Below are 13,117 nucleotides of genomic sequence, written 5' to 3' on the forward strand. Positions count from 1 at the left end.
TGATGATAATGATAAATATTGTGATGATAATGATGAGGATCAATGATGGTGATGGGAATGCTGATGATTGTGAGGTAAATGAATGTTATGGTGATGATGTGGATGATGATATTGGTTGGAATGGGAACACTGATTTCAATGATTGTGAAAATGTTGCATCAGTGGCGTAATCATCAACCTGTTTATATCTTTATTCTCTCTCCCTTTCTCCCCCGATGTCAATCACTAGATATTGATGAGTGTGCTTCTGAGCTGAGGTACCAATGTGAACATGACTGTATCAACTTCCCTGGTGGATTCCGCTGTCAATGTTTCCCTGGTTTCCGTGTCTTACCGATGGCATTAACCATCCAATGTGAAGACATTAATGAGTGTGATCCTCAACCTGAAGACTGCCATGTGTGTACTAACTTAGATGGAGGGTATGTATTCAATAAATGTACTTGTAGAAAGATTTCTCGTTATTAAAAAACACCTATATTTCATGTAAGACTAAAGATATCTAATATGGGTCAGCATGCATAAAAAGTTAATATAAATCACAATTTCTGAATACATACATGTCATTGTAATTGACTGAACATCAATGAATGTTTACTTTTGAAAGATAAGTTTTAAAAAAAATTATGCAACATAGATCTCATGATACAAATTGTTCATTTACGTAATCTTTAAAAAATCTTTCATGTTAAAAATTATTACTTCCTAAATCAAGAGGGAAAGCATGAGATCTTGTTTCATCATATTCAGTGAATATTGGGTGGATTTAGATTTAATTCAGCATTTAAAAAATCTGTTATTTTAGTTTTATTTATATCATAAGAAGATGTACAACAGTTGTAGATATTCTGATAGACCATTTGTTAGCTTATACATGTACATGAACATATATTTGGAATATAAATACATAGTATATGGGCATGCGATTTTAAATTAGATTGTAAATCTGTATGCATATCAGAACAATGCATCCTCTAGCTACTGTATCTAATGCAGATGTGGAAATGTTGGAACATCTTCTACTCTTGCATTTTTTTAGAGTAATGATCATACTGTGCATTTCTGATAGTGGTGCAGCAGTGTTTAGGGTGATGAACAATATTCAGTCGAAGAACAAACTATTGTATTAGTAATTCCACTGGTCTCATTTCTCTTTGTCCATGAATGTTCAAAAACAGAAGTCATTCACTTTGTTTCTTTCTTCGTTGCTTTTTCTTTCAGATTCAAATGTTCTTGTCGAGAAGGCTTCATAACTAATGACAATGCTACTGCCTGTCATGACATCAATGAATGTGATATCAACAATGGTGGATGTCAGCATGTGTGTGTGAACCTTGCAGGCAGCCACGAGTGTCGTTGTAGATCAGGTTTCCAGGGGACGGACCCTACTAATATAATCTGTGTGGATATAGATGAGTGTGGAGCAGATAGAAGTGGACCGTGTGATCACCGCTGTGACAACACTGATGGTTAGTACCACCTCAATGTGAGGTATATAGTTAAGAAAAGTCATTCATATAAGTAGTTTGTCAACCATTTCTCCTTCAAAAAAAATCTTACTTTTGTTTTTGTAAAGTTTTTATTTGATCTTTCTGTCACAAAGGGGATAAATTTCACCCCCAAAATTCACATGTTTGATTAAAGTCTGGAGGAATATTGTATTCCTCTTCAAACAGCAAGAATGTATCTGTGCATTGTCAAATCTGCTGCCATGGATATTATGTCCATTTTACCAATAAAGCAGGAAATAAACAAAATTAGAAAGCCATTGAAAGTTTCGTTCATATTTTTTGTAGCACAGAAGAAGTAAAGTTACTGTCCTTTTTAGGTAGCTTTGAGCTTCGGTTTGGTGAATTGGTTACTGAGTACATAGTGAAATCAAGAAAGTTGAGACTTCCAGATATTAATATGTTAATACTTTGTTTTGTAATTGGCCTTCTTGTAGTCATTCTATCGCAAGAATTTTGTGACATCAAAATATACTACATTATTTCCCAAGGATCTTTCCAGTGTACATGTCGTAGTGGTTTCTACTTGCGAGAGGATAGACTGACATGCAGCGACATAGATGAATGCCAAGATAATAATGGAGGATGCAGTCAACAGTGTGTCAATATACCAGGAGTGTGGGAATGCAGGTGAATAGAAATAAACAACATCAGGATAAACTGTACTACCAAATAGATTGTGAATATACATACACTCAATAGTAAAACTGCTGCTTAAATCAAGAAGAAAGAATTGAAATAGATGCCTTCTCATTAATTTACAGTTAGTCTCTGAATTGATCACATTGATAAATGATAGCAATCAAACCTTATAATCATGATGCAGTTTAGATGGTCGAATTGCTGGAGTTTTTTTGTCAGATCTTGAAATTTTAAGTTATACAATAAGCAACTCTAAGTTATTACCAACTAGATCAGATTTCAATATACCTGATGGTTGCATTAAGTTGTTAGCACAGTTACCACTTGGATCAACCCAAGTATGAAGTACAATGATAAGTTTAATATTATGCTCTTTATTTCATGGTACTTTTGTGACATATTGGACTAGAATTACCTTACAATTTTAGACTTGATCCAAATATATCATAGCCCTAGGTGCATTTAATCATTAAAAATAAAGCTACATATAGAGTGACTGTATGACTGGGCTGAATACAAACTGTTTATATTTCTTGACTGCTAGATGCTTTGAAGGTTTCCGTCCTCGTAACCCTGAGATCCCTGATTCTGATGAATGCATGGATATTGATGAATGCCAAGAGAATAGACACGAGTGTGTGGGGGCAGAGGAAGCTATATGTGAGAATACTCAAGGCAACTATACATGCAACTGCCCTAATGGATTCTACACATTTGAATGGATACACTGTAGAGGTAAGATCACATGTTTACTTGTAGTACTTGATTAGATTGTAAGATGAATAGTTTATGTTTCGTTCTATTGATAAGGATCTTAAAAGTTTGTAGTAATGGAATTAGATCCATGCAACTGGTCATGTTTCTTCATTGATTACTGAGTATACATTTACATATTTTTTAGTGTTGATTTGGAGTGTTGAGTGTATTTCAATATTGAGTTACAATATTGCCCCTATAATACCCCTTCATTTTTCTTCGGTTAAATTGCTGACATAGACACTAAAATTGTAAAAATTGATAGGTGCATATCACAAACATCAATACACCCCTTACATGTATGTGTTAATCCATACTCATAAGTAATTTGGAAATTAGTCTTATTGTAATCATATTTGATACACATGAATATGGCATTCAGTATGAAAGAACAGAGGCATATGCAGTCAAACCTGCTTTAGTGACCACCTGTCTACAAAGTCCACATTTTTTTGTCTCCCTTGAAAATGGTTTCTCATTGAATCATGTACTAAAGGAACTTGTCTGCAAAGACCACTTTTTGTGTTTCCCTTGGGCAGTCGCTATAGACAGGTTTGACTGTATCAAGTGCTATCATTTCACAATATGTAGACTTATTCCTATGTTTATGTTATGTTTTCTTTTGACAGACATTGATGAGTGTAGCAACTCCTCTCTCAATTCCTGCCAGCAAACGTGCAATAATTTACCAGGGAGGTAAGCATTCATCCCAAATCACAGGAAATATTTCAATAAAACTAGGATTGTATTTCTATTTCCAATGAGGAATTAATATTCTAGGCTTCTCATAATGTTTTTTTAGGTTTTCTTTTCCATCCTTCAAACATTGCTGATAAACACCGTAGTTGATCATGTACATGTATTTCAGTTGTGTATCTTAAGTATATTTTATTTGAACATTATATTAGGATGTTCTTATTTAAATTGATTATGAAATAATATCCTTTTTGTAAAAGAGCCCAAAATATTTAAGAACTGCAAGTTACCCTCAAGAATGTTGAACTGTATGAACACCTTATTATTCTCTTCCAATATTTTTAGTTGTGTTCATTATGTATGCATATTGACATACTTGTTTATATAAGGAGATGTAAAAATATTGAAGATAAGCTCGTAGTAAATGATCCTGCAATACTCTTATCCTACGCTCTCTTTACTCCCTTTTTCTGAAATGGACTCATATCCACTCTATCAAAATGCTCCGAGTCAGTATTTATTTTGTTTTTAGCCTTTGCTCCTGTAATTCTTTCCATGTTGTATTTGTCTTTTTCTGATAGTTTTATATCCATACAGTTCATGTAGCATTCATTACTGAATGTATTTCTCTTTCTTGCAGTCATTTATGCTCATGCGACGGAGGTTATGTAGAGGTCAATGGTACATGCAAAGGTAAGCTCAAGGCCACAACTTAAACTTTCTCTTTCCTGAAAAATTAAAAATTAATTTACATGAATCAGATATGATCAAAGCAAGATGTGGACATATTATCCCAAAGTGTTTTGATGAGCTTCACCTTTTATATTAGTGTTTTTCTTTGATGGCAAATTGTCCATATTGCATATGAATATATTTATAGGCTTGTAGCCCCTTTTACATCTTCATTTTATTGAAGGTTTACATGAATAAGGCTAGTAGTGTACCAATCTGTATTCTGATTCCTTATCTAATCTGCATCTAGTTTATAGCAGATGTAATCAAATTCCTGTGTATTTTCTATTTGATTTATGTTTTATTATTTATTATACAAGAAAATGTAAAAATAAAAGCTGATGTTTCTTGTTTTACCATGTATCGTACCAGACATCAATGAGTGTGAGGAGGGACTATGTGATCACAATGACCTGTGCGTGAACACAGAGGGCAGCTTTACATGTCAATGTCACGATGGTTTCTTCCTGACATCCGATGGTCTCTCATGTTCAGATGTTGATGAATGCAAGGTTAATAATGGAGAATGTCAACAGACATGCATCAATGATAGAGGAGGGTCAGTCTACTTGCTTTCATGTTGGATTTATTGTAAATTTATTAGTTTGGTTTAGTTTGACGCAATTCTAACCCGAGCATGAGAGATAGGCAGTTCTTGTCAAGTTATAATATTAAGAGTCTATTTTTGTGTCAAATTTTGTTACACTTAGACTCTTTGCTCAAATTTGTGTTGACCTCTTTTAAAGATCAATGATTGTGATCCTTTTGAGGGAATGTTAATTAATCATTATTCAACTATTTCCGTATGACTTCTCTGTGATTTAATCACTATTTATTACTTATCACCAGCTATGCATACATTCATGTAGAAGCTCACATGTTGAATAAAACCCCTTTTCATTATGGTTTCTTATCCTTTAGACATAGATGTGACTGTAAGGAAGGCTATGAACTCAAGAAGAATGGCAGAACATGCAGAGGTGAGGAACAGTGTGCTGGAGTAAATACAACAGATTCATTTATGAATTTACTTTTTTATTACAAAAGCTATTATTGAGTTATTTTCTACCATCTGTCTTTACATTGAATTGCTGTGCGAACCCCCTCCTATCCCTTTTTGCATGACCTGTCTCATATATTCGTTCTATTTAGCTGCATTTATCTTTTTATATTCCAATCATTTAAAAATATGAAAACATTCACTGTAGTTGAGTACTTCTAAATTGTTAAAATAAATTATTATGTCATTTGACCATTATTTTGTTATAATATCAATCAGTAGATTACTCAGTATAATTATAAACAAAAAACATTTCAGGTGTTACTGATAATCTTTTTTTCGTGCTCGTGATGCACGCCAAGCGAAAGACTGTCATATATGACAATATGAACGACATTAACAATGACAAAATGTATTGTCCTAAAATGGTGTGGTGATCATTTCTCAACAGATAACAATGAGTGTGATACAGAGTATGCCTGCTGTAATCAAGTACACAACTGTGTCAATCTACCAGGCACATATACATGTAGCTGTGATCCAGGCTTCTACATGGATGCTGATAACTGTACTTGTTTAGGTAAGACGAAATGTGTGCGATTTAAAAAAATAAAATTCAAATCTTTCCATTGACACAAGATATTGATTCAATTATTCCTTGTCAATTTCAACATTCTGTCATTCTCTCGACTTGTATATCATTTAGTACCATGCATAATTTGATGAAGGATTGTAAAAAATGCACCAAAAAATTGAATATTATGCGTGGACAGCTAAGGTGGGTAATATAAACTCCAAGACGTGATGAAGTTCTCACCAATAACTGAAGACCATTCATAACCTAAGACTTGATTTTTAAGTGATTAATATTATTTAAATATGAATATTGAAATTAAATAAAATGAGATCATGTGATCATATAGTTAAAATTTAAAAGTATGATTTGTTGTTTTGAATTTAGTGTTGATTCTATAAATATTAAATTTAAATTAATAAAATGACCAACTCTGTGATTAATGAGTAATGTGTAATTTGAAGTTTGTTTAATTGATTATGCTTGATGTTATATACTTTGTAACCATGTGAGAAAAAAAAATCCAATTATTTGGACGATAAAAATTAAAAAACAAAACAAATCAAATCAGATCAATCAAATCATGCAACTATATTCGCTTTCCTTCTCTCTCTCAATAGATGTGAATGAATGTGAGCTGAACAATGGTGGCTGTGATCACATCTGTACAAACTATCCAGGAGGATATAAGTAAGCCTTGGTTACCTTCTCATATGTCATTCTCAAGATGGTGATATAAAACTGCTTTCTGGATTTTATATTTCTGTTTTCATAGAGTAATTAAAGGGAATATCTTTTTTTTTTCTTCATGCATTTGAAATTTGAATTTTTTCACACATTTGGATTAAAAGTGTTATAGCACGTGAATAGAAAATATTTGATTTTAAGGTCGTTCATATAACCCTGCTCTTTGTGGAATTTATATTTCTGTTTTCGTCAAGTAAAGGGGATAGATATCTTTTCATTGTGCAAATGATATTTGGCATAAAACTAAAATTGTGGTAGATGAATAGATCTATCTATTTATCTGTCTGTCTACCCGTCTCTCTCTCTCTCTCTCTCTGCGTGTCTATCTATCTATCTATGTATTCATTTACTTGAGGTTATATTAGATATTCATGTATCTATCAACTAAAATCTAATCTACCTCGTATTTTGTAGATGAACATATTGCCATCAGTATGTCACCTGAGAATGATGTTTTAGTATTCTCGTTGGACTATATCTGTGTTCTTGTTAATATTATCCATAAAATGTCTTGTAATTGTTACAGTTGTTCCTGTAGTGAAGGATACGAGCCTCACCATGTTGCATCTAACAGGTGTAGAGATATAGATGAATGTGCAACAGTAAGTTCATTTTTATTTCTTTACTTTCTCATCTCCTTTGTAACAGCAGCTGAACTTGTATTATTGTTCTTAACTGTCTCTGATAGGCTTCTTAAACTTGTTGTGGTTCACTGTAAAACTTTAATATCATGATTCTTAACAGATTGTTGACGCTGGCTGCTTTTGCAGCAAAAACTTTCAAGCTTTGATTCAGTATTGTACATGTAATTAATTGACTTTGCTTAAAACTTTCACAAATCTCAATCACTTGCAATATTTGTAGAAGTGTGTAGTTTTAAACCTTTCTTGATGTATAATATACATGGCTGCATTCATATGAGTGTAAGAAATACCGCTACATGCATCCTACAAGTATTATACTCGATTTCACTACAACTCTTTAAAAACTGTTAAAACATGATAATGAAGGTCATTGCTTTCTCTTTAATTTCAGTTAAATGGAGGATGTGATCATTTCTGTTCTAACTATCCTGGTGGCTATAACTGCTCCTGTCAAGGCAACTCCAAACTCAATGTGGACACACAAACATGTAGCCGTAAGTATCACATCACATTGCAAATATTTCAGTCTTTGTGAATGATCTCCACATATTCAACATCATGTATATCTCACTCTTTTTCTTATTGTTTGTTTGCTCATTGTATGTCTTTATTTGAGCCTTCTTTTGCCTCTTTCTGTATAAAAGACTTTTTAAAAAGAAAGAATCTAAAAAGACTATTACCTTAATTTTAACAGTACAATTATTGTGGGTTTTTTTCTTCCAGCTTGTCCGACATGTGAGAACTTTGAAGAACTACAGGGAATGTTGATGGACCTCAAACTTATGGTTGAATCTATGGATAAGACTATTACAGGACTCAGGCAAAACAATACACTACTTGAAATGAGGGTGAGTACCGGTATATACATGTAAGACATGGATTACCTTTTACACATTCATTGAGTGTAACTTGAGCCTGTATCATCTCTGGCTCGTCTTCCTTAAAATGTTAGGCCTTGTAAGAAAAGGCCATTTTTCGACCTCTCTGATTTGGAAAAAAATATCAAAATCAGGCCAAGTTGAGTTTAATTTGAAGAATACCAGCCTTTAATTGTTGGGTTCAATTTGTTCTATACCAACTATAATTATAGGATACATCGATGTCTTTGCTCTGTAAAATGAAATAAAATTCTGATTTTTCAATATTGGAAGTGATTATTTTCATATCAATCTTTATATCTTAAGATACATGTTGCAATTACACAAATGACAACAAAAGGTATGCAATTTAGCCAATGAATATTAACTTGCTTTATTTCAGCACATTAGATTGAAACGCATTTCCACTATTTCTCCTTTCTTTTTTCATGCAGCTACGGAAAGTTGAAGACTGGCAGAGTGTGGAGTCAAGCAAGAAACTTCCTGCGGATATAAATGTTATAAACTAATGTTAATCATGTAAATGTATTTTCGTACCAACTTTGAACATAGTGTACATAAGTCATGTATGAATATTATAAATATATTTAAAGTGAGAGATGTTTGTATGATGCAGGGTGAAGTGTGACTACGGTATGTTGTTTTTGGACATACTGAGTTTATATGGATGATGGTTGTCAGGGAGGTCAAAGGTCATGTAGCATAAAAAGGATTTGTGATTTTCATAATACATAGATGTTAAAAATGAACTAAACATATACTTTTTACAATACATATGTGTGTGGTCATCAAAATATACCATATAATTAGATTATGTTGAGTACATATGAACACTACTATACTTTTCTTGTCTTTGTATTCTTCTTCCATGCACTATCATCCCCTCATTCTGTGTCTGCTCCTCCTTGACTCATTTCTATTCTCCCCCTTCCTTCTAGCTCACAGAATGCCCCCCTCCCCCTCCCCCCCCCCCCACAAAGTATCACAGATCACTTTATTTTGACCACAATTTCATGTATGAATAGATGTAAAAAGTAGTAAATATGCAAGAAACCTTTAAGAATGAAAGTTCATACATGTAATATGATCAGGGAGAACAATTAGCATTGTAATGTATTTTTTCAGTAATCTACTGTGTGAACTTTGCATTTCTGCTTGGTATACTTGTATTATGAATGGTAGTGCTATTGTATGTATATCTATTTCTACTTTAATGTAGAGTATATGTTTTGGCAGAATTATTTTTAGACCAAGTCAATGATAATTTGAAACCGTTTATTTGACCCTTCCCTTCCTTGACGTACAGTAAAAAAGCACAGAGTCCTGGACTATTAATTTAAGAAGAAGAAAAAATTACAAACATATGAAGATACATGTAGTTATTTCTCATGTAATAATCAGAGATGTAAACATTTTGTATTGCTCAAAAAGTGGAGAAATATTGATGTAATGTCTAGAAATTTGATGAAAGAAAAAGAAAATTAACTTTAAATGTTGATTATGATGAGTAGATCTTTATTAAAGTTGAAGTGAAATGGGGACTTGGCTGCAGACAATGGTTACTTGAAGCCATATATGCTGCATACTTGCTCAGGATTGTTGCTTCCATGCTGCAGCTCATCAAAATATAAAACTTCATATTTTCTAAAGTACAGTAATCCACAGTGTTTGATTCCATGTAATGTCATTGATTCCATGTAATGTCATTGATTCATTAATGTGGTAAAAGTATGTCTTTCATACAATGTGGTGCGTTTGTGCAGTCTAAAATTGATTATTTCTACCCTTTGAAATAGCAAGGGTGTAAAAAGCATGAAATTATCAATTAGATATGATTTATACATGTAGGTATAACCATTTTTCCCCCTCTTGACACAATTTTGTTATCATACTGAACCTTCACCTGTTGCAGATATATCCATAGATTCAATTAATGCTTATCTATTTCAAACCAACTTTTATTTCCTTGAATTAACTTTTGTCCATGATTTAACTTTTTATAAGATTTCCACTGATTCTGTGAAAGTTCCTGATTTATCACGACGATTAGGATTCTTATTTTCACTGGCCATGTCCGCTGATGAAACTTTTCCGATGTTACAGAATCTTGTAATTCAAGCTTTTATACAGAGAAATTAGGAGTAGAACATTAAGCATCAAGTCACCCCTATTCCTTGCTCTGATTATTTTCTCATTTCAGCACATATCCTGTGGACCTTGATTCCATGGTAGTCATTTGTTATTAAAAGACCTATAATGGAAAACTTCTGTTAGATACAAATGCAAAGGTACAATGCACATTAAAGATATAGAAGATTTTTTCTTCTTCAATGTTAATGAAATGTAATGTAAACAGTTGTCATATTAGAGCAATTCAGTTTGTAATGTACTATTAAGGAGCACTGTTCTGTCATGTTAGCACATCTCATTGTTTTAATTGTATGATATAGTAATTGATTCATTGGACAAAATGAGATTTCATTGCAATGCTTTAAGAAATTAACAACAATTGTAAAACAACATTTTGTGACATGAAACCTCTGCAAATTATAAATGTTAGCACATTTCACTCAAGAAACTCTTTGCCTAGGGAAAATTCTTTGTTATGTCAGTTTGGGCTCTATTACTTGACGGCATGAAACTCTCATCACTGTGAACCATCCGTCAAATTTGAAGATCATTTTGTGAGCACACAATTTTCTGGTTTTATAGTATAACTTGAGTTTATGTTTTCTTTGTAGGATGTACAGAGGATGATATTTACGAGAAGTTCAGTAGAATTCTTTTCTTTATAGCTGGAAAGAGACCTAAATGTTTAGCTATTATATATGCATAACTATGTGTACATAAGTTACTTGTATAAGAAAATACATGTAATAGGAATTAGTAACACAACAAAATATTGAACTCCTGTATGGTTTCCATTGTATACTACATCTTTCACATGGTGGAATATTCATAACAAAACAAAACAAACTGGTGCTATTGAAAGAATGAGCTGCTCTTCATTTAATATGAGGTGGACTAAAATATACTCTGACTGATAGATTGTCAGCTTCTTTAATCTTATAATATAGATGAATCCAACCTACTTCAAACTTGTATACATCATATATCTAATAATGCACAGTCTTTTAAGACTAAAACAGTTAAAAGAGCAATTTATGACAAAAGAAATTTGTAAAAAAGGAGAACTTCTGATGTGTATGACATGTACTAGGTATATGAAACATGTATCATTTTGACAAGCTGCTAACTTTGATGGCTGAATACTGAGTGTGGCATGTGAATAGATAACTTGTAAATAATCTTCATAGCACAAGTACAATATAATTATGATTTAATGGTGCTTTTTGTATTAAAATTGTGATGTGAACAAATATCTCTAGCGGTATATGTATTTCTGCTTAGTTTGTACTGTATTTTATGTCACCATTTTTTCAATTCTTGGGGGGTGGGGGGGGGGGGGGGGGGGGGTAAATCGGAAGTATTAAAGGCACTCACAAGCATAAGTTCATTATCTCTAATAATATAATAATAGTAGCAACAACAATAATAATAATGGATATTTTCATAGCGCACACCATGCAAGGTGCTTAAAGCACTCCAATATTACCCCAGCCCTGCTAGCTAGGCTACGGATTTCGATGTTCACAGCATTCAAGAAAGATGGATGCAAGCAGTGCTCAAAATACAACACCCTTTCCTTCTTAAAGCCAATTTCGCTAAGCCCCCCCCCCCCCCCCCCCCCACGAATTGCATTTTCATATTCTTTGATTTTAAATTTAGAAATATCAATTAACAATTCCAGATTGGTGTAAAATATCTTTCCTTCTTAAATGGTACATGAAACACTAAAGCACCTTCTAATCATTTACATCCCGGTTAACATCTGAATCTATTTGTTGTCATAAGTACATGTATTGGGTCACGTTTAGGGCTGCAAATGGGTGTGATTTCACATTCAATTTAGGGTAAGGGTTAGTTATGTCCAGGGTTGAACAGGGAATTTGTATAAACTTGTTTGATCAAACCTTCCTTTATGCAATTATACAAATGAAATCAATATTCAAATCAATAAACCTCTCCTTATGGCTTATTCTATTATTAATACAGGTATATAGAAGGAAAAGCACTCAGAAAACATGACAGCCCACAAATAGAATGTTTAATTATCATACTGTTAGTATTTAATATATAAATATACATCCAAATTATTTTACATATTTCTGCACCAAAATACACTGAAACAAAGTTTCTCATAATATTGACTAGGGGGTTGTAGTAGACAATAATGAAAGACCTACATGACAAGCAATGAAAGCAGACATACTGAAATGGTACGATGCAAAGATGATATTCTACATGTTATATTCCTGTGAAACCGCAAATTCTTTAAATAAAATCTGTGGACATGTACAGTGTTATTTATCACATAGGAAACATGTAAAATGCTTCTATTCAATATACCGTACTGTTAGTGATCAATAGTCCTAGATTTATGCATCTTCTGTTGTTTCATAAATTGATATAACATCTATTTTTGAAACATAACATATCATAACAAAATATATGGAACATATTAAATTAGTGAAAACAAAACATTACCAAATACCCAATACCAAATAATGCCATCTTTAACCTGAAATAAAAATGAATACTGGTACATTGAAATATGCACCTACAGGTACATGTATAATGATTAGGTTAGAGAATAAACAATTTCAGCATACACTAATGTAATAATCATTATTATCTTTATAATATGGCAAGTCCAAGACATGCACCATATGTTACCAAGTATTACTATTTTGTATTATAGAATTGTGAAAATAAACTGCCATGAAGATGTAATTTTATTTGACTTTTTTTCTTTTGATTTTAGCTCTAGTAGGGCTATCATTTTGATACAGTTATGGTTGACCACATATGGGACAAAC

The 13,117-nt window shown here is 32.6% G+C and overlaps 1 protein-coding gene across 1 annotated transcript in view; it reads left to right on the forward strand.

Annotated features, from left to right (window-relative positions):
- The window catches only part of LOC100887851 (fibrillin-1), a 31,426-nt gene extending 22,306 nt beyond the window's left edge, over positions 1-9,120 (forward strand). The window contains exons 10-23 of the mRNA XM_030973292.1: positions 230-422; positions 1,222-1,469; positions 2,000-2,138; positions 2,695-2,885; positions 3,536-3,602; positions 4,243-4,295; positions 4,707-4,893; positions 5,256-5,314; positions 5,786-5,914; positions 6,529-6,598; positions 7,182-7,257; positions 7,691-7,793; positions 8,023-8,147; positions 8,612-9,120. Coding sequence (XP_030829152.1) covers positions 230-422; positions 1,222-1,469; positions 2,000-2,138; positions 2,695-2,885; positions 3,536-3,602; positions 4,243-4,295; positions 4,707-4,893; positions 5,256-5,314; positions 5,786-5,914; positions 6,529-6,598; positions 7,182-7,257; positions 7,691-7,793; positions 8,023-8,147; positions 8,612-8,686 — 1,715 coding nt within the window. The 3' untranslated portion in view covers positions 8,687-9,120. The remainder of the gene's footprint in view (positions 1-229; positions 423-1,221; positions 1,470-1,999; positions 2,139-2,694; positions 2,886-3,535; positions 3,603-4,242; positions 4,296-4,706; positions 4,894-5,255; positions 5,315-5,785; positions 5,915-6,528; positions 6,599-7,181; positions 7,258-7,690; positions 7,794-8,022; positions 8,148-8,611) is intronic.
- The last annotated feature ends 3,997 nt before the right edge of the window (positions 9,121-13,117 follow it).

This window comes from Strongylocentrotus purpuratus, unplaced genomic scaffold (genome assembly GCF_000002235.5).
Source record: "Strongylocentrotus purpuratus isolate Spur 01 unplaced genomic scaffold, Spur_5.0 spur5_scaffold_6, whole genome shotgun sequence".
Taxonomy (NCBI): Eukaryota; Metazoa; Echinodermata; class Echinoidea; order Camarodonta; family Strongylocentrotidae; genus Strongylocentrotus; species Strongylocentrotus purpuratus.